This window comes from Ranitomeya variabilis, chromosome 3 (assembly GCF_051348905.1).
Source record: "Ranitomeya variabilis isolate aRanVar5 chromosome 3, aRanVar5.hap1, whole genome shotgun sequence".
Classification (NCBI taxonomy): domain Eukaryota; kingdom Metazoa; phylum Chordata; class Amphibia; order Anura; family Dendrobatidae; genus Ranitomeya; species Ranitomeya variabilis.
Window position 1 is genome coordinate 379125547 of NC_135234.1, and position 25900 is coordinate 379151446.

The following is a 25900-nucleotide window of genomic DNA, read 5'->3' on the forward strand; positions in this document are numbered from 1 at the left end:
AGGGCAGAGAACTATGCCTGCACAGGAGTCCTGTGCCGAGAAGACTGTGGATGACAAACGGACGTGTCATCCACACGAAGCAAGCAGGAGGACGGAGGTCGTAAGATGGGAGACGCCGGACCAAGACCAGCGACGCCCATCGGACTGGACCACCCCTCATAGAAGTATAATAAAAGTTGTTATAGAAAAAGATATTATAGAATGCGGTTTATCAGCCCTGAAGGGTGATGGCCGTATCTCTTATTGGCCAAACCTGGTGACAGTTTCACTTTAAGGAGTAGCTTTATCATTCTGCTTGTGGCTCTTCCCCCCCACTAACAAGGAAGTAAAAGAAGCTGTGTGGGAGTGTGTTGTTGAAGGCGCAAATTGAGTATATCAAATTAAAAGGCCTTGGATGATGATGTCAGTGAGGTACGCCAAGCAACTTGTGAATCCTGCCATGAAGCACAAGACCTGCAGCCAATTACTTAAGGGAGCATAGAGACAGGTGAGTAACACTTTCTTTAGTACAGTTGGTCCTTTGTGGAGCTGTTTCCAAATCACTAATTGGAAATTTATAGTTTTATTGGGGACATGTTCTTCTGTTGGCCTTGGCCATATCTACTTCAGACTAATGATCAAACAGAAGGTGAAAACCGAAATCCGGTTGATAAAATTACACCAGTTGGTAAATATCCATTAGTCTCACACATTCTTCCCTTATTTAAGTCCACAAAGACACAGGAGTGTAATCTTATAGATGTATTTATTTTAGCTTTAAAATGCACAAGTATATGTTACACAGGGTTTAGTAAAGTGATCGCAAAACAATGTTTTTTTTACATCTAAAGTTAAATGAAAAACACATTACTTGGTATTAGTTTTTTTTCTTACAGATAGGGAAATAAAGATACGGCAAGAGTTACAGTCCCACATAATGAAGTGTTTCTTGTTCATTGATAACTTCTGCCTAGAAGACTGAAATAAAATGGTTTAAAAATTGTACTTGTTTGTTACAAGTCTATTAATTTAATCTCAAAATTATAAAATTGAAAACACTGCCATTTTCTTGTCTTGCTCTTCCTACTCCTCCGCAATCAGTGGACTTGTACATGCTCTGCCGTCGTCAGTCCAAATGCAACAAGAATGGCAGTGAACCAGCATGTAATTGATAGGCAACTATAATGCAAGCTTTGTAATATTGCAAATATGAACCCATTAAACTTTGAATAATCACTTTATTCATGGCAATACCCTCAATATATACTTGATATTTCTGCAGTGGTGATCGCATCTCTACAACAATGCTTGTTCTTATATAAAAATGCTTGAATAAAGTAGGTCATAAATACAAGGTGACTATGGCCACAACTTTCATCGGGAATGTCAGGATAGTTGTTATTCTTGAACTTTAATCTAATGTCTGTACACAGTTTAAGGCTGAGTCTGGTATTGGCCCTCTGTAGCTGTGAAAAAATCTTCCAAATAGGAGCGAAGAAATTCAAATGTGGGCCTTTCTTCAGGGCATTCCTTCCAGCATCGAAGCATCAAATCATAAAGTTCCTTAGGGCAATCTTCTGGTTTTGGCATTCGGTACCCACGCTCAAGGTGATCTATTACTTCGGGATTAGTCATGCCTGTAGAATGGAAAACATATTTCCTTATGTCATTGAACATTTGGTTTCAGTGTACACCAGTACTTCTCAAACTGTGATGTGGGTCTCCGCAGTGACACGCCACTTGGCACCTCACTTGCTGAGCTGCAGCTAGGGAGGCTGTTTCCACAGAAGAGATCACAGGATACCGACTAGATAAGCTGAGCCTGCCTCAATTCACTTGTATTAATGCCGAGTACGTCTAGTCAGGATGTGGCAAGGGAGTACATGAATTTAAAGGACGTATAGTATTCTGAGCATTTAGCTCACACTGAGCATGCATTGGAATTGACAATTGATGCATGCTCAGCAAAGCAGGGACTAGACCAGCCCCCAAAGTGGGCGTTACTGATGGTTTGTTTGAAGGTGGGGAAAGCATATGCGACAGTGAGGGTATGTGCACAGGTCAGGATTTCTTGCAGAAATTTCCTGAAGAAAACCGGAAATTTTCTGCAAGAAATCCGCATTTTTTTTTTTTGCGTTTTTTTTTCGCTTTTTTTCGCATTTTGCAAGCGTAATTAGCTTGCAGAATGCTAAAGTTTTCCAAGCGATCTGTAGCATCGCTTGGAAAACTGACTGACAGGTTGGTCACACTTGTCAAACATAGTGTTTGACAAGTGTGACCAACTTTTTACTATAGATGCTGCTTATGCAGCATTAATAGTAAAAAGATATCATGTTAAAAATAATAAAAAAATTTAAAAAAATGGTTATACTCACCTCTGCAGACAGCCGATATCCTCAGCGGCGTCCGTTCCTATAGATGGTGTGGTTCAGGACCTTCGATGACGTCGCGGTCACGTGAGCGGTCACATGAGCGGTCACGTGACCAATCACAAGACAGCGACGTCATCGCAGGTCCTTCACCACAGTGACCACACCATCTATAGGAACGGAAGCGGCAGCATGCAGCGCAGAGAGGCGGGAACACTCCGGGGGCCATCGAAGGTGAGTATATGACTATTTTTTATTTTAAATCTTTTTTTTTGACCAATTATATGGTGCCCAGTCCGTGGAGGAGAGTCTCCTCTCCTCCACCCTGGGTACCAACCGCACATGATCCGCTTACTTCCCGCATGGTGTGCACAGCCCCGTGCGGGAAGTAAGCAGATCAATGCACTCCTAGGTGTGCGGAATCCACGCAATTCCGCATATTTAATGAACATGTTGCTTTTTTTTCCGCGATGCGATTTTTTAGCGGAAAAAAATGCGACATTTGCACAAAAAATGCGGAATACACTTAAAATAATGGGAAGCATATGTAAGCGTTTTTTTTTGCGTTTTTATCACGTTTTTATAGCGAAAAAACGCGAAAAATACTGAACGTGTGCACATGGCCTAACACTGACTGTTGGTAACCTTACACATTACCGTCATTCACAGGGCTGCAGTTCCCATGCTGTCCACAGATGACAGCGTGTGAGCCAGCAACTTTGACCGCAGGTGAAAACGTTACCTGTGTCTTGGATGCTGGGCTGAGCGGTTGCATTACTTATGTCACCGCTCAGCAATGAATCCATATGTAGCAGATCTGGAGCTTGTCGTGAGACACTTTGATTATCGGCGGACAAGTGAGGATTACTTTGATTTTTTCATCTTAATAAATGGTTAAAAGAGGGGATTTGCCTGGGAGTGTTTTGTTCAATTAAATACTTTTTCTGTGTGTGTTTATATTAATTTTCTCTACGGGGTTAGTAATGGAGGCGATAGACGTATCTCCATTACAAACTCCATTCCTTGATGTCAGCGGACATAAAACAGCTGGCATCAACCCCAGAACTATTACCCCACTTGCCAATGCCCCAGAGCAAGTGGGAAGAGCCGAGCAAAGCATCTAATGCACCTTTTCTGGGGTGGCTGCGTGCTGCTATTTTTAGGCTGAAGGGGGTCAATATCCATGACCCCCTTCCCAGTCTGAGAATACCAGCCCCAAGCTGTCTGCTTTAGCTTGGCTGGTTATCAAAAAATGGAGGTGACCCTACGCCGGTTTTTAAAATTATTTAAATTGTTTAAAACAATGGCATGGGAACCCCTTTATTTCTGATAACAAGCCAAGATAAAGCTGACAGCTGAAGACTTTAGCCCACAGCTGTCCGCTTTACCTCAGTTATCAAGAATAAAGGTGACCACACTTTTTTTATTGTTTATGTTGTTACACAGTGCGCCGGCCAATCACAGCCATGCCAATACTTGACATGGCTGCGATGGGGCCAGAAGCCTTTCAGCAAGCTTTGTTTGGGTTACCGAACCCAAACAGTAACATGTAGGATGGCAATACCATTACTTTCATGATCTTTTTCATGTACTTTCTAATTTGCCAACTTACCTGGGTATGGAATACGCCCATATGTGATGATTTCAGTTAAGAGAACACCAAATGACCACACGTCTGATTTAATGGTAAATGTTCCATAATTTATAGCTTCAGGAGCTGTCCATTTTATTGGAAATTTGGCACCTGCAGATAAGAAAACATTTTCTGATCATTATCATGTGAGCTACAACAATAATCTAGTGCTGTGAAGAAAGCAGACAGTCACGTCTGATGCTATTTTGTATATACAGATACTTTAAACTTTATTTCAAGACAGTAATGAAGAGTTATCAAAGTCAATGGGACAAGGCAGAACAGAGAGCCAATTTAATCAACCAAAGAATGATCCCTATTGTATCATTGTGTTACACTACCAACCTTTTAATCCAAAAAAAGCCTTAAATTGCCATGCAAAGCAAAAAGACTCAATATACAATGCACTATGATATATAATTCAATAATATTTATTAATAATTAGCACCATAGAATTAACAATAATAATTATTCCAGTGAAGACCTCCAATAAATAGTGGAGCGGATTTTATTCACATAACATCTAAAATTTACCCATGTGAGAAATCACTAGCCAATTGTCCAGATGAAAGAACCTGCATAGTAAGTACGCCTATACACAGCCGAGCAATGTAAACATTAAGCATACGGCACAATGAAACAAAAGTGGTTTAATTGAGGGGGCTTAGTAACTTATTATAGCCACGGGCCTCTATATAATAGTGTTCCCCGTCTCTTAAACCCATTCCCTGAGGAAGTGTTACGAAACGCGCGTCGGGGTAAAGGAACGGAGACACGTACATCATACCCATGTGAGTTATCTTGGCGTGCCCATGTCTTTATTTTTACCTGTTATAGTTATTGGATAGGTGGGTTTAAGAGACGGGGAACACTATTATATAGAGGCCCGTGGCTATAATAAGTTACTAAGCCCCCTCAATTGAACCACTTTTGTTTCATTGTGCCATATGATTAATGTTTACATTGCTCGGCTGTGTATAGGCGTACTTACTATGCAGGTTCTTTCATCTGGACAATTGGCTAGTGATTTCTCACATGGGTAAATTTTAGATGTTATGTGAATAAAATCCGCTCCACTATTTATTGGAGGTCGTCACTGGAATAATTATTATTGTTAATTCTATGGTGCTAATTATTAATAAATATTATTGAATTATATATCATAGTGCATTGTGTATTGATTCTTTTTGCTTTGCATGGCAATTTAAGGCTTTTTTTGGATTAAAAAGAACAGAGAGCCAGTAGCTTTTTCAAAGAACTATACTTTTTTATATCTTTTTTTTTATTAGAAAGGCACTCTCCCAATTCCATGTCAGACTTTTGGAAAAATGTAGCAAGTCCAGAATGTTGTCTTTAATAATGCTTTGCATATGTATTTAAAGCTATCCAATCATAGGTGATCCAAATTGATTTTAGATACAAGAGAATTGGATGGTCGTTCAGGTATACACATGCACATAAAATACAGTTAGGTCCATATATATTTAAACAGAGACAACATTTTTCTAATTTTGGTTATAGACATTACCACAATGAATTTTAAACAAAACAATTCAGATGCAGTTGAAGTTCAGACTTTCAGCTTTCATTTGAGGGTATCCACATTAAAATCGGATGAAGGGTTTAAGAGTTTCAGCTCCTTAACATGTGCGACCCTGTTTTTAAAGGGACCAAAAGTAATTGGACAATTGACTCCAAGGCTATTTCATGAACAGGTGTGGGCAATCCCTTCGTTGTCATTCTCAATTAAGCAGATAAAAGGCCTGGAGTTGATTTGAGATGTGGTGCTTGCATTTGGAAGGTTTTGCTGTGAAGTAAACATGCGGTCAAAGGAGCTCTCCATGCAAGTGAAACAAGCCATCCTTAAGCTGCGAAAACAGAAAAAAACAAGCCGAGAAATTGCTACAATATTAGGAGTGGCAAAATCTACAGTTTGGTACATCCTGAGAAAGAAAGAAAGCACTGGTGAACTCATCAATGCAAAAAGACCTGGGCGTCCACGGAAGACAACAGTGGTGGAGGATAGAAGAATAATCTCCGTGGTGAAGAGAAACCTCTTCACAACAGCCAACCAAGTGACCAACACTCTCCAGGAGGTCGGCGTATCAATATCCAAATCTACCATAAAGAGAAGACTGCATGAAAGTAAATACAGAGGGTTCACTGCACGGTGCAAGCCACTCATAAGCATCAAGAATAAAAAGGCTAGACTGGAATTTGCTAAAAAACATCTAAAAAAGCCAGCACAGTTCTGGAAGAACATTCTTTGGACAGATGAAACCATGATCAACCTCTACCAGAATGATGGAAAGAGAAATGTATGGCGAAGGCGTGGTACAGCTCATGATCCAAAGCTTACCACATCATCTGTAAAACACGGCGGAGGCAGTGTGATGGCTTGGGCATGCATGGCTGCCAGTGGCACTGGGTCACTAGTGTTTATTGATGATGTGACACAGGACAGAAGCAGCCGAATGAATTCTGAGTAGTGTTGAGCGATACCGTCCGATACTTGAAAGTATCGGTATCGGAAAGTATCGGCCGATACCGGCAAAGTATCGGATCCAATCCGATACCGATACCCGATACCAATACAAGTCAATGGGACTCAAGTATCGGACGGTATTCCTGATGGTTCCCAGGGTCTGAAGGAGAGGAAACTCTCCTTCAGGCCCTGGGAACCATATTAATGTGTAAAAGAAAGAATTAAAATAAAAAATATCGCTATACTCACCTGTCCGACGCAGCCGGGACCTCAGCGAGGGAACCGGCAGCGTTGTTTGTTTAAAATTCGCGCTTTTACTTGGTTACGTGAGGTCCCGGCTTGTGATTGGTCAGGGCGGCCATGTTGCCGGGACGCGGACCAATCACAGCAAGCCGTGACGAAATTACGTCACGGCTTGCTGTGATTGGTCCGCGTCCCGGCAACATGGCCGCCATTAACCAATCACAAGCCGTGACGTCACGGGAGGCTGGACATGCGCGTATTTTGAAAAGCGCGCGTGTCCAGCCTCCAGTGACGTCCCGGCTTATGATTGGTCACGGCGCCATGTTGCCGGGACGCGGACCAATCACAGCAAGCCGTGACGAAATTACGTCACGGCTTGCTGTGATTGGTCCGCGTCCCGGCAACATGGCCGCCATTAACCAATCACAAGCCGTGACGTCACGGGAGGCTGGACACGCGCGCTTTTCAAAATACGCGCATGTCCAGCCTCCCGTGACGTCCCGGCTTGTGATTGGTTAATGGCGGCCATGTTGCCGGGACGTCACTGGAGGCTGGACACGCGCGCTTTTCAAAATACGCGCATGTCCAGCCTCCCGTGACGTCACGGCTTGTGATTGGTTAATGGCGGCCATGTTGCCGGGACGTCACTGGAGGCTGGACACGCGCGCTTTTCAAAATACGCGCATGTCCAGCCTCCCGTGACGTCACGGCTTGTGATTGGTTAATGGCGGCCATGTTGCCGGGACGTCACTGGAGGCTGGACACGCGCGCTTTTCAAAATACGCGCATGTCCAGCCTCCCGTGACGTCACGGCTTGTGATTGGTTAATGGCGGCCATGTTGCCGGGACGCGGACCAATCACAGCAAGCCGTGACGTAATTTCGTCACGGCTTGCTGTGATTGGTCCGCGTCCCGGCAACATGGCCGCCCTGACCAATCACAAGCCGGGACTTCACGTAACCAAGTAAAAGCGCGAAATTTAAACAAACAACGCTGCCGGTTCCCTCGCTGAGGTCCCGGCTGCGTCGGACAGGTGAGTATAGCGATATTTTTTATTTTAATTCTCTTTTTTACACATTATTACATTAATGTTGTTGCGATACCCGATACCCGATACCACAAAAGTATCGGATCTCGGTATCGGAAATTCCGATACAGCAAGTATCGGCCGATACCCGATACTTGCAGTATCGGAATGCTCAACACTAATTCTGAGGTATTCAGAGCCACACTGTGTGCTCAGATCCAGCCAAATGCAGCCAAACTGATTGGTCGTCGTTTCATCCTACAGATAGACAATGACCCAAAACATGAAGCCAAAGCAACCCAGGAGTTAATTAAATCAAAGAAGTGGAATATTCTTGAATGGCCAAGTCAGTCACCTGATCTCAACCAAACTGAGCATGCATTTAACTTGTTAAAGACTAAACTTCAGACAGAAAGTCCCACAAACAAACAGCAACTGAAAACCACCGCAGTGAAGGCCTGACAGAGCATCAAAAAGGAGGAAACACAGCGTCTGGTGATGTCCATGAGTTCAAGACTTCAGGCAGTCATTGCCAGCCAAGGGTTTTCAACCAAGTACTAAAAATGAACATTTTATTTAAAATTATTGAATCTGTCCAATTACTTTTGGTCCTTTTAAAAACAGGGTGGCACATGTTAAGGAGCTGAAACTCTTAAACCCTTCATCCGATTTTAATGTGGATACCCTCAAATGAAAGCTGAAAGTCTGAACTTCAACTGCATCTGAATTGTTTTGTTTAAAATTCATTGTGGTATTGTCTATAACCAAAACTAGAAAAATGTTGTCTCTGTCCAAATATATATGGACCTAACTGTATATCATAAAGCCCCCATACATGTTAGAGTAATGTCAGGCGAACCCACTGATATCGGCGAGTATGGCCAGCTGACTGCCTAATGTGTCTGGGAAATATCAATCCAACATGTCCAACATTTCAGACTGCCGATTGTATCATATGGGCAGCATGGTGGCTCAGTGGTAAGCATTGCAGGACTGGGGTCCTGGGTTCAAACCCAACCAAGGACAATATCTGCAAGGAGTTTGTATGTTCTCCCCATGTTTGTGTGGGTTTCCTCTGGGTTCTCCAGTTTCCTCCCACACTCAAAAGACATGTTACATGCACGCCGCTAGGTTCAGATAGGGGCGGAACAGGTCTCATGAATTCTTTGTAACTCTGGGGGAACCGTTACTCAGGGCGACCATGTACTGCAGCTTCCTCAGGCACAAGATGGATCAACTTGCTCACACAAAAATAATTGATAGAGTCCTCATGAACAGATGAACAGTGTAGTTTAGTGTCACAGCACATTCAGTACAATTCAAGTCTCTTAAGCGCAGGCTTCATAAACAGGACAGCTGCTTCTTAGAGGCACATTGATTAACAGTCTCTTTAGATAGCACAGTTCAGCACAGATCAAAACTCTTTACAAAAGCACAGGAGTATACGACATTCCTTCCAGTACAGTGTAATGGAGGAGGGAGGGGGGTTTGCTGAGGGAGATTATCCCTGTACACAACTTCTTCCAGTCCTTATCTTTCCACTCCTGTTAGACTCAACTAGCAGTATAGGGGTAACCCAACTCCACTCTGTACATGAATCCAGTATCCCTATGGTTCACTTGCCTGAACTTCTGTGGGAGAGATCACAGAAACACACCACTCATTCCTTTGGCTGCTGCCAGACTGGTAGGTAAACAAGTTTCCCACAATCTCCCTGGGGCTCTGCTAATCACTCCCTGTCTCTTGTGACTGTGTTAACCCCTCTTGTTGCTGGATGCTTTTGAAGCAACAACAGTTAGCACTATTTCTGCATGTCACACTCTTCCCTCCTTTTTGAATGTCGTCCTCGACATTTGCCTCAATTGATCGATTTGACCAATTCTAAGACAGTGGTGGGAGTCATGTCACTTCATATACAGTGCCTACAAGTAGTATTCAACCCCCTGCAGATTTAGCAGGTTTACACATTTGGAATTAACTTGGCATTGTGACATTTGGACTGCAGATCAGCCTGGAAGTGTGAAATGCACTGCAGCAAAAAAGAATGTTATTTCTTTGTTTATTTTTTTTTTTAAATTGTGAAAAGTCTTTTCAGAGGGTCATTTATTATTCAACCCCTCAACCCACAAGAATTCTGTTTGGTTCCCCTAAAGTATTAAGAAGTAGTTCAGGCACAAAGAACAATGAGCTTCACATGTTTGGATTAATTATCTCTTTTTCCAGCCTTTTCTGACTATTTAAGACCCTCCCCAAACTTGTGAACAGCACTCATACATGGTCAACATGGGAAAGACAAAGGAGCATTCCAAGGCCATCAGAGACAAGATCGTGGAGGGTCACAAGGCTGGCAAGGGGTACAAAACCCTTTCCAAGGAGTTGGGCCTACCTGTCTCCACTGTTGGGAGCATCATCCGGAAGTGGAAGGCCTATGGAACTACTGTTAGCCTTCCACGGCCAGGACAGCCTTTGAAAGTTTCCTCCCGTGCCGAGGCCAGGCTTGTCCGAAGAGTCAAGGCTAACCCAAGGACAACAAGGAAGGTTGCTCCGGGAAGATCTCATGGCAGTGGGGACATTGGTTTCAGTCAATACCATAAGTAACGTACTCCACCGCAATGGTCTCCATTCCAGACGAGCCCGTAAGGTACCTTTACTTTCAAAGCGTCATGTCAAGGCTCGTCTACAGTTTGCTCATGATCACTTGGAGGACTCTGAGACTGACTGGTTCAAGGTTCTCTGGTCTGATGAGACCAAGATCGAGATCTTTGGTGCCAACCACACACGTGACGTTTGGAGACTGGATGGCACTGCATACGACACCAAGAATACCATCCCTACAGTCAAGCATGGTGGTGGCAGCATCATGCTGTGGGGCTGTTTCTCAGCAAAGGGGCCTGGCCATCTGGTCCGCATCCATGGGAAGATGGATAGCATGGCCTACCTGGAGATTTTGGCCAAGAACCTCCGCTCCTCCATCAAGGATCTTCAGATGGGTCGTCATTTCATCTTCCAACAAGACAACGACCCAAAGCACACAGCCAAGAAAACCAAGGCCTGGTTCAAGAGGCAAAAAATCAAGGTGTTGCAGTGGCCTAGTCAGTCTCCTGACCTTAACCCAATTGAAAACTTGTGGAAGGAGCTCAAGATTAAAGTCCACATGAGACACCCAAAGAACCTAGATAACTTGGAGAAGATCTGCATGGAGGAGTGGGCCAAGATAACTCCAGAGACCTGTGCCGGCCTGATCAGGTCTTATAAAAGACGATTATTAGCTGTAATTGCAAACAAAGGTTATTCCACAAAATATTAAACCTAGGGGTTGAATAATAATTGACCCACACTTTTATGTTTAAAATTTATAAAAATTTAACTGAGCAACAAAACTTTTTGGTTTGTAAGATTTATGCATCTGTTAATAAATCCTGCTCTTGTTTGAAGTTTGAAGGCTCTAACTTATTTGCATCTTATTAAACCTGCTAAATCTGCAGGGGGTTGAATACTACTTGTAGGCATTGTACATATTGGCATAACATGCATAAACATTAATAACAACCTATTATTACGAACTTTTGCTTGTAGGACTTCTGTAAGAAATAAACAATTAAAACAAACAGCATCTCTTCAGCTGGAGCTTTTCGTATGTCTTCAACCAGCTCTCCGTCTCACTAGGCCTAACAGTTCTTTGTTTCTACAAAGTCTTTTAAGGAAAATAACAGCGTGAAAACAAGTCTTTCCACCAGGCAACATCTTCCATACTGCCTCTCTGTGGTGAACACCACTCAAGTGGGCTTACATGGTCCGTAGGCAGAGATACCTGTTTCCAATTGACAGTCCTTGGCACTTGACTAGGTTCACCAAGTGTGTCATACGTCAGCATCACGTGCCTCCTCACTTCTCGAGTTGACATCCTCCTGATGGGTTGTTCCTCAGATATTTCTTTTACTTCCTCAGATGCTCTTGGAATGCCTCTGTAAGTTCCTGTACTTCTTCTGAATCATCTGGTTCCACACAGTCTGGTAATACCGCTCCTCCTGAGTGTCTCTGCAGTGATCGGTGTTCGATCATCAGAACTGAATTGGACTTAATCTATACTCCTTCGTACAAACTCTGGACTTACTTCACTCTCCTGAAGATAGTACATCATTTTCCTTGCCATCATTCTCCTTACAAACTCTGGAGCCTCTGGACTTAGTTCACTCTCCTGAGGATAGTACATCATTCTCCTTGCCAGTCCGAGAGGTACAACAATGTGCTCTTCTTCATTGGAACTTTCAAGGTCACTATCCACCTCTGGAGCTTCAGTCTGTGGTAGTTTTGTAGTCGATCTTGATTGATGTCGGTCTACTTCTGGGGAGGCTTGTTGTGGTGGAAGATAATCACAGGGTAGTAGTAAATTCCGATGGACTATTCTGGTTTTCTTGTCCCCCATTTCCAATCGGATTTCATACACTGGACTGTCATCGGCTTTCCTCCTTACAACCACATACACCTTGTCTTTCCAGTAAGAACAAAGTTTTCCTGGACCACCTTTTTCACATACATTCTTGACTAGCACCCGACTTCCCGGTCTTAATTCTGCTCCATAACATTTTCGATCATAGTACTCCTTACTCTTGCTCTGCCCTTGGGTAGCCACTTTGGAGGCTATGTTGTATGCCTCTGTTATCCTTTCCTTCCATTTCCGAACGTACTCCAGCTACGTTTTATAAGTCTCTGACACCGAAGTGTCGAACATGATGTCAATTGGCAGTCTTGGCGATCGTTCATACAACAGGAAGAAAGGTGAGTAATCCGTTGCCTCGCTCTTGGTACAGTTATATGCATATACCACTTTTGACAGAGAACTCTTCCAATCTTTCTTCTCGTCAGCTGTTAAAGTGTGCAGCATTGACAATAATGTCCGGTTAAAACGTTCCACTTGCCCATTACCCTCTGGGTGATAGGGTGTTGTACGGGATCTCTGAATTCTACAGTACTTTCCTAATTTGGCAAAGAGCTGGTTCTCAAATTCTCTTCCTTGGTCATGGTGTAACCTCGTAGGGAACCCAAACTTCAAAGCAAAATCATTAAAGATCTTCTCTACCACTGTTCAACCAGATTTATTAGTGGTGGCATATGCTTGAACAAATCGAGTAAAATGGTTCATCACCACCAAGATAATAATAATAATAATCTTTATTTTTATATAGCGCTAACATATTCCGCAGCGCTTTACAGTTTTGCACACATTATCATCACTGTCCCCGATGGGGCTCACAATCTAAATTCCCTATCAGTATGTCTTTGGAATGTATTCGTAACCTCCCTTGCATGCCTCGAGATGTAAAAAGTCTATTGAGACTATCTCAAATGGATACATAGTATGGATGTTGCCCATAGGAGCTAGGGTTGATGTGTTGGGACGTTTATCTTTCAGACACCCACACTCACTGGTCATGTACCTCTCAATATCTCTCTGCATGTACGGCCAGAAAAAACGTTCACAGATCAAGTTTGTTCTTTCCACTCCCAGGTGTCCCATGCTTTCATGGAGTTCTTTGAAAACCAACCTACGGTACACTCTGGTGAGCACCAACTGCTGTTTTTGCCCTAGCTTTATGATACAGGATACAGTCTTCACTGAGGTACAGCTTTGTGCATTCTTTAACTAAAACCGATACTGCTGGTGACTAATTATCGCTCTCCCATTTGCTTGGAAAACTGTTTTGGTCCACATAAGGAAGTACTCTGCCAATTATCTGATCTCCATGTTGTGCTCTACGGATTGTTCTTTTTGGTAGTTGTTGAATGGACAGGGGATGATCTCGTTATTTCGCTTTTACGGTGGTTTCCACTGTCAACAGAAACCACAATGGTGTATCTTCCTCTTGATGAGCTTGTACTGCGTGGGTAGTGCACTCAATAGCTTCCAGCCTGACTTCCTTTGAGCATTCTTGCATGAACTCCTCAGGCTCTGGTGGTATTCTCGACAAGCCGTCAGCATCCACATGGCATTTCCCTGGCCTGTACTTAATACTGTAATTAAAGTCAGCTAGTTCAGCTACCCATCTCTGACCCATTGCATTCAGTTTGGCTGTAGTGAGAACATAGGTCAAGGGGTTATTGTCTGTGTAAACCTCAAACTCTTTGCTGTAATAGAGATAATCTCGAAATCATTCACAGATAGTCCATTTCAATGCCAGGAACTCCAATTTTCCAGAATGTAGATGGTAATTTCTCTTGGCGTTTGTCAATGTTCTGAAATCGTAACTGATGACTTTCAATTTCCCATCTTGATGCTGATACAGGGCAGCTACCAGTCCAACTTGAGAAGCATCACAATAAAGAACAAATGGTAAGTCAGGATATCCCAATATGGGTGGTTTTACCAGGTAATCCACTAGTTCTTCCAATACCTCCTGGTGCTCTGATGTCCAGACAATAGGCTGCTGGGATGAAACGGCGTTGTTTCTTTTAAGTCCGGTCCTGCCCGCATTCTTCTTTTTCTCCATGGGTGTTGTTGACTCTGTCATCCCCCCAAGAGAAGATATAGTGGGGCGTCAATCCTGGAGAAGTTTTGGATATAAGTACAATAGTAGGAGAGGAATCCTATGATCTGCCTGACCTCCCTGACAGTAGAAGGCCGCTTGTCTTTTAAGGCCAGTACCGGAGCGATTTCTGCTGGGTCCATGGTATATCCTTCTCTGAACACAATTTTCCCTAGAAATCGGACTTGCCTTTTGAATAGTTCACACTTCTGTGGGGTCAACTTAACTCCGTGTTGTTGATATCGCTGAAATACGATCCTCACATGTTCAGCATGCGCTTCTCTGGAATTCTGCTGGAGCTGAACTGAGCCAAAACGGTATGTGGATCCACTCGTATAATCCCCATGGTGTGATGAATGCTCTCAAGGGTCTACTGAACTCCTCGACAAACCCTTGGTGGTATGCCTTACCCTGAATAAGGACAGAGAACCAAGTACTTCCTGAGAGGCTATCCAGCATATCTTGATTTTTTGGTATCGGGTGTCGATCAGGTACTAACTTTCGGTTTAGTTCCCGGTAATCACAGCAGAGTTTCAACGTACCGTCCGTCTCCCTAACACAGACAATAGGAGAGGAATAAGATGACTTCGACTTTTGGACCCAACCTCTGTTGAATAGATCTTGTAAATACTCTTTCACTTCACGGTGTAATGGTTTCGGCACCGACATATAACTTTTGGTTACTGGGGTTGTGTCTTTCAAATTAATTTTCAACTGCAACAAAGGAATACAGCCTATGTCAGAGTCATCTTTAGAGAATGCATGACACTCTTCTCTCAGCATCTGTTTTGCTACTGCTAGATCTTCAGCACACAAATGTTCCAGGGGGACTGGGAGATCCCAGGATCCTGAGATGGGTTGTGCAATTTCCTCCCCTGGGCAACTCCTGTTCCTTGGTGGCGGGACTGAATTCACGGTAGACCACTGGGCGGGTCTCACACTGGCTGGATATATCGCTTTGACAGTTTCAATGTGACCTAACATTGTCTTTGAATCCAGTCTAATTTCATGTTTCGTGGCATTCATCACCGGCACTGTCACTCGGGGAAACCCACCAGTAGGAATCGTAAGCACAGTCTCGCCTTGTACTAGGCCTTCTGGAAGTTCAGAGGAGTCTTTTGGCACAAACAGTCTCTTCTGGACTTTTCTTCCCGGTTCCACCCGGTCTCCACACCTCACTGCCACCATATGGTTTGCAGGGATGATGGTTGGGTTCAGGCCTACCTTGACTTCTTTCAGGCCCATTGTATTCTGTGCTTTCTTTACTCTATGAATCACATTTTCTGCCACAGCATTGGGTATGGCGAACGATGTGGCAATTGCATCCACCATCAGTGTCCCTGACTTGTGTTTTGTGATGACCTCATTAATTACATTATAACCCAGGATAGGATCCTCTGCCACGTTCTGATCACTGGTCACGAGAAAAGGTACCAAAAGCTGGATGGTGTTGCTATTCTTCGTGGCCCTAAGTTGGAAAGTCACTTCCACCCAGCCTATGAAAGGAATTTCGGTCTGGTTGATGGCTTTGCCATGAAGTTCCACTGATCCTAAGAGTTCCTTTAGCGACCAAAGGCTGGTGGCGCCTTCTCCATTCTTCATTTAAAAGGCTCGCTTAGGCTCCTGTTTCCCACAGTGCTTTTACTATGAGTCTATCTGGCTGGAACTGTATATAGCACCTTTCACCAATTAGGCTGAAGAGGCTATCTTTACTGACCGAGGAATCCTCTTCCCAGGAGTATGACGTTAGACCTTCGCACTGGGCATTAAGTAACTGATGCCCCTGTGTCTCTTGCAGCTGTTGTAGATGGGAACACACTTGGGGATAGTGCTGACGCAGCTGTTTTACCTAATGCACCATTCTGGGGTTGGTGGGATTTGGGGCCTCCTCTGTGTCACGGTTACCAGTCGCCCAGGGTCATTTTGAAAATTTGGTGATGCCGTTTGGGTTGACTAACGCACCTGCAGTGTTCCAACATTTCATCAATGATGTGTTCTCGCATGTTTTGGGGAAATTCGTTATCGTGTACCTAGATGACATTCTCATATATTCTTGCGACCGTGATACTCATTTAGATCATGTCAGCCAGGTGTTACAGCTTCTCAGAGAGAATAAGCTGTATGCTAAACTTGAAAAATGTGTATTTTCTGTTCAAGAGTTGCCTTTCTTGGGTTATATTGTGTCTGCTTCTGGTTTTAAAATGGACGCCGCTAAGGTGCAGGCGGTGCTGCGTTGGGAACGTCCTGATAACCTGAAAGCACTTCAGCGGTTCCTTGGGTTTTCTAACTACTATAGGAAATTTATCAAGGATTTTTCCATCATTGCTAAACCGCTAAGTGACATGACTAAAAAGGGTACCAATTTCTCCGTTTGGCCTGAGGCTGCTGTGCGCGCATTTGAATTTCTTAAGAACAGTTTTGTTTCAGCCCCCATTCTTGTGCAGCCAGACGTATCAAAACCTTTTGTTGTGGAAGTCGATGCGTCTGAGGTTGGTGTGGGGGCGGTACTATCTCAAGGCTCATCTTTGAGTGGTTTACGTCCGTGCGCCTATTTCTCCAAGAAACTGTCGTCCGCCGAACGTAACTACGATATTGGCAACAGGGAGTTGTTGGCAATTAAGTTGGCCTTTGAGGAATGGCGACACTTCTTGGAGGGGTCGGTACATCAGGTAACTGTTATTACCGATCATAAGAATCTGCTGTATTTGGAGTCTGCCAAGCGTCTGTCCCCCAGGCAGGCTCGCTGGGCATTGTTTTTCACGCGGTTCAATTTTGTGGTCACTTACAGACCGGGGTCTAAAAACACTAAGGCGGATGCTCTGTCCAGGTGTTTTCCAGGGGGAGTACCTCGGGAAGATCCAGTACCCATCCTCCAAAAGGGTGTTGTGGTTTCGGCTCTCACTACCGAGGTTGAGGCTGAGATTGCCGAGGCTCAAGAGGAGGTACCATCTGAGCTTCCCGTCAACAAATCTTTTGTACCGCTTCATCTCCGCCTAAAGGTTTTGGCGGGGCATCATGATGCTGTCCTTGCTGGTCACCCAGGGGTTAGAGGTACCTTGGAGTTGGTGTCACGTCGGTTTTGGTGGCCCAAGATCCGACAGGACGTGGTCTCATACGTGTCAGCTTGTACCACGTGCGCTAGGGTTAAGACGCCTCGCTCCCGTCCTGTTGGCACACTACTTCCTCTTGAGGTACCTAGTAAGCCATGGATGGAAATCTCCATGGATTTCATCACTGATTTGCCCTCATCAGCTGGAAACACGGTCATCTTGGTGATTGTTGATCGGTTTTCTAAAATGTCGCACTTTGTGTCTTTGCCTGCGTTGCCTAACGCTAAGACTCTGGCCCAAGTATTTGTGCAGGAGGTGGTCAGACTTCATGGGGTTCCGTCTGACATCGTGTCTGATAGGGGGTCTCAGTTTGTGGCAAAATTTTGGAGAGCGTTTTGCTCACGGCTGGGAATCAAGTTATCTCATTCTTCGGCGTTTCATGCTCAGTCAAATGGTCAGACTGAGCGTATGAACCAAAATTTGGAACAGTACTTACGCTGCTTTGTCTCTGATAACCAGGAGGAGTGGTCTACCTTTCTTCCTTTGGCTGAGTTTGCCATCAATAATCACCGCCAGGAGTCATCTGGGGGGTCTCCGTTTTTTTGTGTTTACGGGCTACATCCTCAATTTTGTACCTTGAGTCAGAGGGGCTCTCCCGGCGTTCCGGAGGAGGACCAATTAGGAACACAATTGTCATCAGTCTGGAGGAGAGTTAAACAGCGCCTGTTGAGTGTGGGTGCTAGGTACAAACGTGTGGCTGACAGTAGGCGTGTGCCAGGTCCGGACCTGAGTGTGGATGACTGGGTGTGGTTATCCACAAAAAAACATAAGACTCAAAATACCATCCCTTAAATTGGGTCCACGGTTTATTGGTCCATTTAGGGTCACCGCCGTCATTAACCCAGTAGCGTACCGATTGGAGCTCCCTACGGTGTATAAGATACACAACGTGTTCCACAGGTCTCTTCTAAAGAAGGTGGTGGGTTCTGTGGACGCGGCGCCTATGCCACCTCCAGTCTTGGTGGATGGTAATTTGGAGTTTGAAGTCTCCAAGGTGGTTGACTCTCGTGTAGTGCGTCGCACTTTACAGTACTTGGTACATTAGCGTGGTTATGGGCCTGAGGAGAGGTCCTGGGTACCAGCCTCGGACGTTCATGCTGACCGGCTGGTCAGGTTGCTTCACCGCCGTCATCCGGACAAGCCGGGTCCTATAAGCCGTGAGGGCCCTGGGGTCCCTCGTAGAAGGCGGGGTACTGTCATGTCGGACGCTGTTCAGACCAGGTCGTCCGACAGACAGCGGTAATTCCGCTTTTGACCACTATTTGCTCATTGGCGTCTGCTAGATTTCATCTAGCTGTTCAGGGGTTAATTTACCTAATCCTTGGATTGGAAGCTGGGCCATGCCCACTGCCTTTAAATAGTTCTCCTGATCTTTGGGCGTCGCTGATTATAGCTTCTGTCTTGTGCATTGTTATCTCGGTCTGGTGAGGAGAGCTGGTGGTTGGAGATTCGTTGCTGGTGGTGTATTTTCCTTTGTCTTATTTACTCCTTCCTATATTTGTATTTATTTTGCCCTGCACATTTATAGTGTATTCCTGAGTGACTGCGGCGTGGTGTATATTTTCCTTTATCCTTGTCTGTGCTAACTGTGGGTATTGGGGAATAACATCTTCACTGGGTGGTGGGCGAAGGTTTCAGCCTAGGGCTGAGCTCAGGAGACAGGGTGAGGTTCGAGGCCTGGACATGCACACCTTCAGTGTAAACTCCAGGTAGAGGGTCAGTCAGGATTTCCCTAGTCTGAGGGAAACTGCAGGGGCCCGGGTTATTAGCTCTCGCTCACCTAGTCTCTCCCTGACAATAATATAAGGTAGTTCACGTCTTAATTATGTAGCAAGGGTTGGGGTAGCCCCCTCACAGAATATAATGTAGCCCCCTCATAAAATATAATGCGGTCCCCTCTCATAGAATATAATGCAGCACCCCACAAAATATAATGCAACCCCCTCAGGTATGACGCACTCCCCACCATAGAATATAATGTAGCACCCCCATAGGGTATAATGCAGCCCCCCTCATATAGTATAATGCAACCTGTTGTGGATTCTGTTTTTGGGCTCCCTCTGGTGGTTACAACTGGTACTGGGTGACTTTGGTGGGTTGCGGTCTCTGGTTTCCACCTGTCCATCAGAGGCTGGGTGTTTCCTATTTAACCTGGCTTTCCTGTCATTCCCTTGCCGGCTATCAATGTATCAGTGTGTCTCTGTTACCTTTGCTACCTGCTCCTAGGCCTTCAAGACAAGCTAAGTCTGGATTTCCCTGTTTCATGTTTGCTTTCATGTTTTTAGTCCAGCTTGCAGATATGTAATTCTCTTCTGCTGGTTGCTCTAGTGGGCTGAAATTACCACTCATGTACCATGAGTTGGCACATGAGTTCAAGTAATTTCAGGATGGTATTTTGAAGGGTTTTAAGCTGACCGCGCAGTTCACCTTTTGTATCCTCTGCTATCTAGCTTAAGCGGGCCTCATTTTGCTGAATCTGTTTTCATAACTACATTTGTGCCTTCCTCTCATTTCACCGTCATTATATGTGGGGGGCTGCTATTTCTGTGGGAATATTTCTCTGGAGGCAAGATAGGTCTGTGATTCTTCTGATAGGGGTAGCTAGATCTCCGGCTGGCGCGAGACGTCTAGAGTCCCCCCAGGAACGTTCCCCGGCTGCTGTTAGTTGAGTGTTGAGGTTCAGGATCGCGGTCAGCTCAGGTTCCATCACCCTAGAGCTCGTCCTGTTTTTGCCCGTGTTATGTGTTTAATTCCCTGCCATTGGGAACATGACAGTATAGCCGGCCCACAAAGTGTTAATTGTTTGGGCTGAAGCAGGAGAAAAAGAAGTGTTGAAGGGAATTTTTTTTTTTTTTCCCTCAGAGTTTTGCTGCCTAGCCCTTAATTGCTGTCTAGCTGCTTCTTACCTCCTCTTAACCCTTGAATGGCTCTGACCTTAGCTGTTTAACATGGATGTCCAGAGTTTGGCTTCCAGCCTGAATAATCTTGCTGCAAAAGTTCAAAACATACAGGATTTTGTTGTTCACACTCCTATGTCTGAACCTAGAATTCCTATTCCAGAGTTTTTTTCTGGAGATAGATCTACCTTCCTGAATTTCAGGAACAATTGCAAATTGTTTCTTTCTTTGAAATCTCGCTCCTCTGGAGACCCTGTTCAGCAGGTCAAGATTGTAATATCTTTCCTGCGGGGCGACCCTCAGAATTGGGCATTTGCATTGGCACCAGGGGATCCTGCATTGCTCAGTGTGGATGCGTTTTTTCTGGCACTGGGATTGCTCTATGAGGAACCTAACCTGGAGATTCAGGCTGAAAAGGCTTTATTAGCCCTCTCTCAGGGGCATGATGAAGCGGAAGTATATTGTCAAAAATTTCGGAAATGGTCGGTGCTTACTCAGTGGAATGAGTGCGCCCTGGCTGCAAACTTCAGAGATGGTCTTTCTGAGGCCATTAAGGATATTATGGTGGGGTTCCCTGCGCCTACAGGTCTAAATGAGTCTATGGCTATGGCCATTCAGATTGATCGGCGTTTACGGGAGCGCAAACCTGTGCACCAGTTGGCGGTGTCTTCTGAACAGGCACCTGAGACTATGCAATGTGATAGAATTCAGTCCAGAAGTGAACGGCAAAATTATAGGCGGAAAGATGGATTGTGTTTTTATTGTGGTGATTCAGCTCATGTTATATCAGCATGCTCTAAACGCACAAAAAAGGTTGATAAATCTTTTGCCATTAGTACTCTGCAGTCTAAGTTCATTTTGTCTGTAACTCTGATTTGTTCACTGTCATCCATTTCCGTCGATGCCTATGTGGATTCGGGCGCTGGCCTGAGTCTTATGGATTGGTCATTTGCCAAACGCTGCGGTTTTAGTCTGGAGCCTCTGGAAGTTCCTATTCCTTTGAAGGGAATTGACTCTACACCATTGGCTATGAATAAACCGCAGTACTGGACACAAGTGACCATGCGCATGACTCCCGTTCATCAGGAGGTGATTCGCTTCCTTGTACTGTATAATTTACATGATGTACTAGTGCTTGGTCTGCCATGGTTACAAACTCATAATCCAGTCCTGGATTGGAAAACAATGTCTGTGTTAAGCTGGGGATGTCAGGGGGTTCATGATGATGCACCTCTGATTTCAATCGCTTCATCTACTCCTTCTGAGGTCCCTGCGTTTTTGTCTGACTATCGGGATGTTTTTGAGGAGCCTAAGCTCAATTCGCTCCCTCCTCATAGGGATTGTGACTGTGCTATAGAATTAATTCCTGGCAGTAAGTTCCCTAAGGGTCGTTTATTTAATCTGTCAGTGCCAGAGCATACTGCTATGCGGAATTATATTAAGGAGTCCTTGGAAAAGGGACATATTCGTCCATCTTCGTCCCCTCTGGGAGCAGGGTTTTTTTTCGTGGCAAAAAAAGATGGTTCCCTGAGGCCTTGTATAGATTATCGCCTTCTGAATAAGATTACAGTCAAATATCAGTATCCATTGCCATTATTGACTGATTTGTTTGCTCGCATTAAGGGGGCTAGGTGGTTCACTAAGATTGATCTTCGCGGTGCGTATAATCTTGTGCGGATAAAGCAGGGTGATGAGTGGAAAACCGCATTTAATACGCCTGAGGGCCATTTTGAGTATTTGGTAATGCCTTTTGGACTTTCTAATGCTCCTTCAGTCTTTCAGTCCTTTATGCACAATATTTTCCGTGAATATCTGGATAAGTTTATGATTGTGTATTTGGATGATATTTTGGTGTTTTCTGATGACTGGGAGTCTCATGTTCTACAGGTCAGGAAGGTGTTTCAAGTCCTGCGGGCCAATTCTCTGTTTGTGAAGGGCTCAAAATGTCTCTTCGGAGTCCAGAAGATTTCTTTTTTGGGGTACATTTTTTCTCCTTCTACTATTGAGATGGATCCCGTCAAGGTTCAGGCGATTTGTGACTGGACACAACCTACATCTGTTAAGAGTCTTCAGAAGTTCTTGGGTTTTGCTAATTTTTATCGTCGGTTCATTACTAATTTTTCCAGTGTTGTTAAACCTTTGACTGATTTGACTAAAAAGGGTGCTGATGTTGCTGATTGGTCTCCTGCGGCCGTGGAGGCCTTTCAGGAACTTAAGCGCCGGTTTTCTTCTGCTCCTGTGTTATGTCAACCAGATGTTTCACTTCCTTTTCAGGTTGAGGTTGATGCTTCCGAGATTGGAGCGGGGGCGGTTTTGTCACAGAGAAGTTCCGATGGCTCGGTGATGAAGCCATGTGCGTTCTTTTCTAGAAAATTCTCGCCCGCCGAGCGCAATTATGATGTGGGTAATCGGGAGCTTTTGGCCATGAAGTGGGCATTTGAGGAGTGGCGTCATTGGCTTGAGGGTGCTAGACATCGTGTGGTGGTCTTGACTGATCACAAAAATCTGATTTACCTTGAGTCTGCCAGGCGTCTGAATCCTAGACAGGCTCGTTGGTCGTTGTTTTTTTCTCGTTTCAATTTTGTGGTTTCATACCTGCCAGGTTCAAAGAATGTGAAGGCAGATGCTCTTTCCAGGAGTTTTGTGCCTGACTCTCCTGGAGACTCTGGGCCTACTGGTATCCTTAGGGATGGGGTAATATTGTCCGCCGTCTCCCCAGACTTGCGACGTGCATTGCATGAGTTTCAGGCGGATAAACCTGATCGTTGTCCACCAGAAAGACTGTTTGTTCCGGATGATTGGACCAGTAGAGTCATCTCCGAGGTCCATTCTTCTGTGTTGGCTGGTCATCCTGGAATATTTGGTACTAGAGACTTGGTGGCCAGGTCTTTTTGGTGGCCTTCCTTGTCAAGGGATGTGCGCACCTTTGTGCAGTCTTGTGAAGTGTGTGCTCGGGCTAAGCCTTGCTGTTCTCGGGCCAGTGGGTTGTTGTTATCCTTGCCTATCCCGAAGAGGCCTTGGACGCACATTTCCATGGATTTTATTTCTGATCTCCCTGTCTCACAGAAAATGTCCGTTATCTGGGTTGTGTGTGACCGCTTTTCTAAGATGGTTCATTTGGTACCCTTGCCTAAGTTGCCTTCCTCCTCTGAGTTGGTCCCTTTATTTTTTCAGAACGTGGTTCGTTTGCATGGGATTCCGGAGAATATCGTTTCTGACAGGGGATCCCAGTTTGTGTCTAGATTTTGGCGGACGTTTTGTGCTAAGATGGGCATTGATTTGTCTTTCTCGTCTGCATTCCATCCTCAGACGAATGGCCAGACGGAGCGAACTAATCAGACCTTGGAAACTTATTTAAGGTGTTTTGTTTCTGCTGATCAAGATGACTGGGTTGCCTTTTTGCCAGTGGCCGAATTTGCCCTTAATAATCGGGCTAGTTCTGCTACTTTGGTTTCTCCTTTCTTTTGTAATTCGGGGTTTCATCCTCGTTTTTCCTCTGGTCAGGTGGAGCCTTCGGATTGTCCTGGAGTGGACGTGGTGGTGGACAGGCTACATCAGATTTGGAATTAGGTGGTGGACAATTTGAAGTTGTCTCAGGAGAAGACTCAGCAGTTTGCTAATCGCCGTCGCCGCGTGGGTCCCCGACTTCTTGTTGGGGACTTGGTGTGGTTGTCTTCTCGTTTTGTCCCTATGAAGGTCTCTTCTCCTAAGTTCAAGCCTCGGTTCATCGGTCCTTATAAGATCTTGGAGATTCTTAACCCTGTATCTTTTCGTTTGGGTCTCCCAGCATCGTTTGCTATTCATAATGTGTTCCATCTGTCGTTATTGCGGAGGTATGAGGTGCCCGTTGTTCCTTCGGTTGAGCCTCCTGCTCCGGTGCTGGTGGAGGGAGAATTGGAGTATGTTGTTGAGAAGATCTTGGATTCTCGTGTTTCCAGACGTAAACTCCAGTATTTGGTTAAGTGGAAGGGTTATGGTCAGGAGGATAATTCCTGGGTGGTCGCCTCTGATGTTCATGCGACTGATTTGGTCCGCGCCATCCATAGAGCTCATCCTGATCGCCCTGGGGGTTCTCGTGAGGGTTCGGTGACCCCTCCTCAAGGGGGGGGGGTACTGTTGTGGATTCTGTTTTTGGGCTCCCTCTGGTGGTTACAACTGGTACTGGGTGACTTTGGTGGGTTGCGGTCTCTGGTTTCCACCTGTCCATCAGAGGCTGGGTGTTTCCTATTTAACCTGGCTTTCCTGTCATTCCCTTGCCAGCTATCAATGTATCAGTGTGTCTCTGTTACCTTTGCTACCTGCTCCTAGGCCTTCAAGACAAGCTAAGTCTGGATTTCCCTGTTTCATGTTTGCTTTCATGTTTTTAGTCCAGCTTGCAGATATGTAATTCTCTGCTGCTGGTTGCTCTAGTGGGCTGAAATTACCACTCATGTACCATGAGTTGGCACATGAGTTCAAGTAATTTCAGGATGGTATTTTGAAGGGTTTTAAGCTGACCGCGCAGTTCACCTTTTGTATCCTCTGCTATCTAGCTTAAGCGGGCCTCATTTTGCTAAATCAGTTTTCATAACTACGTTTGTGCCTTCCTCTAATTTCACCGTCATTATATGTGGGGGGCTGCTATTTCTGTGGGAATATTTCTCTGGAGGCAAGATAGGTCTGTGATTCTTCTGATAGGGGTAGCTAGATCTCCGGCTGGCGCGAGACGTCTAGAGTCCCCCCAGGAACGTTCCCCGGCTGCTGTTAGTTGAGTGTTGAGGTTCAGGATCGCGGTCAGCTCAGGTTCCATCACCCTAGAGCTCGTCCTGTTTTTGCCCGTGTTATGTGTTTAATTCCCTGCCATTGGGAACATGACAGCAACCCACCACAGAATATAATGTAGTCCCCTGAGACAATGCAGTTCCACCACAGAATATAATGCAGCCCCCCCATAGAGTATACTGTAGCCCCCTCATATAGTATGATGTAGCCCCCATAATATAATGTAGTACCCTGAGTATAATGCAGTCCCCCCACAGAATATAATGTAGCCCCCCAGGGCCATATTTAGAGTTTCTGCTGCCCTAGTCACTTTTAGTGCTGCCTCCCCCTTTGGTGAGTATGACACTATCGGCAGTGACTTTGGCAAGAATCGCTGATGTGAAAGTCGCCTTTTGCAGCAGATCCGGCAGTTTTTCTGCATGTGCCGCGTAACGGATCACTTACGGCAACACTGCGTTCGGCCTCATTCATTCCCTATGGGATTTGTGGCACTTGCCGTGATCTGGCAAATGTGGTACCATACCTCCCAACTTTTGAAGAAGGGAAGGAGGTATAAAGTTTGCGGCGCGCGTAGTGCGCTGTGGCAAATTTTAGGCCACGCCTCTGACCACACCCATTTCACAACTAGTCACACTCATATCCACGTCCCAACCACAGCCATTTAGCACTGCTGATCACACTGTTTTATATACAATAATTATAAACAAAAAAAATGGCCACACAGTGCTCCATACTGTATAATGGCCACACATGATACTCAATACTGTATAACGGCCACCACACATGATGCTCCATACTGTATAATGGCCACACACAGTTCTCCATACTGTATATTGGCCACACATAGTGCTCCATACTGTATAACGGCCACA

The 25900-nt window shown here is 45.0% G+C and overlaps 1 protein-coding gene across 1 annotated transcript in view; it reads right to left on the minus strand.

Moving 5' to 3' along the window:
* Nucleotides 1-727: 727 nt before the first annotated feature.
* LCK (LCK proto-oncogene, Src family tyrosine kinase) overlaps nucleotides 728-25900 on the minus strand; it is a 181452-nt gene continuing 156279 nt past the window's right edge. Inside the window, exons 12-13 of the mRNA XM_077296013.1 lie at nucleotides 3961-4092; nucleotides 728-1616 (exon numbers count right to left, since the gene is read on the minus strand). Coding sequence (XP_077152128.1) covers nucleotides 1414-1616; nucleotides 3961-4092 — 335 coding nt within the window. The 3' untranslated portion in view covers nucleotides 728-1413. The remainder of the gene's footprint in view (nucleotides 1617-3960; nucleotides 4093-25900) is intronic.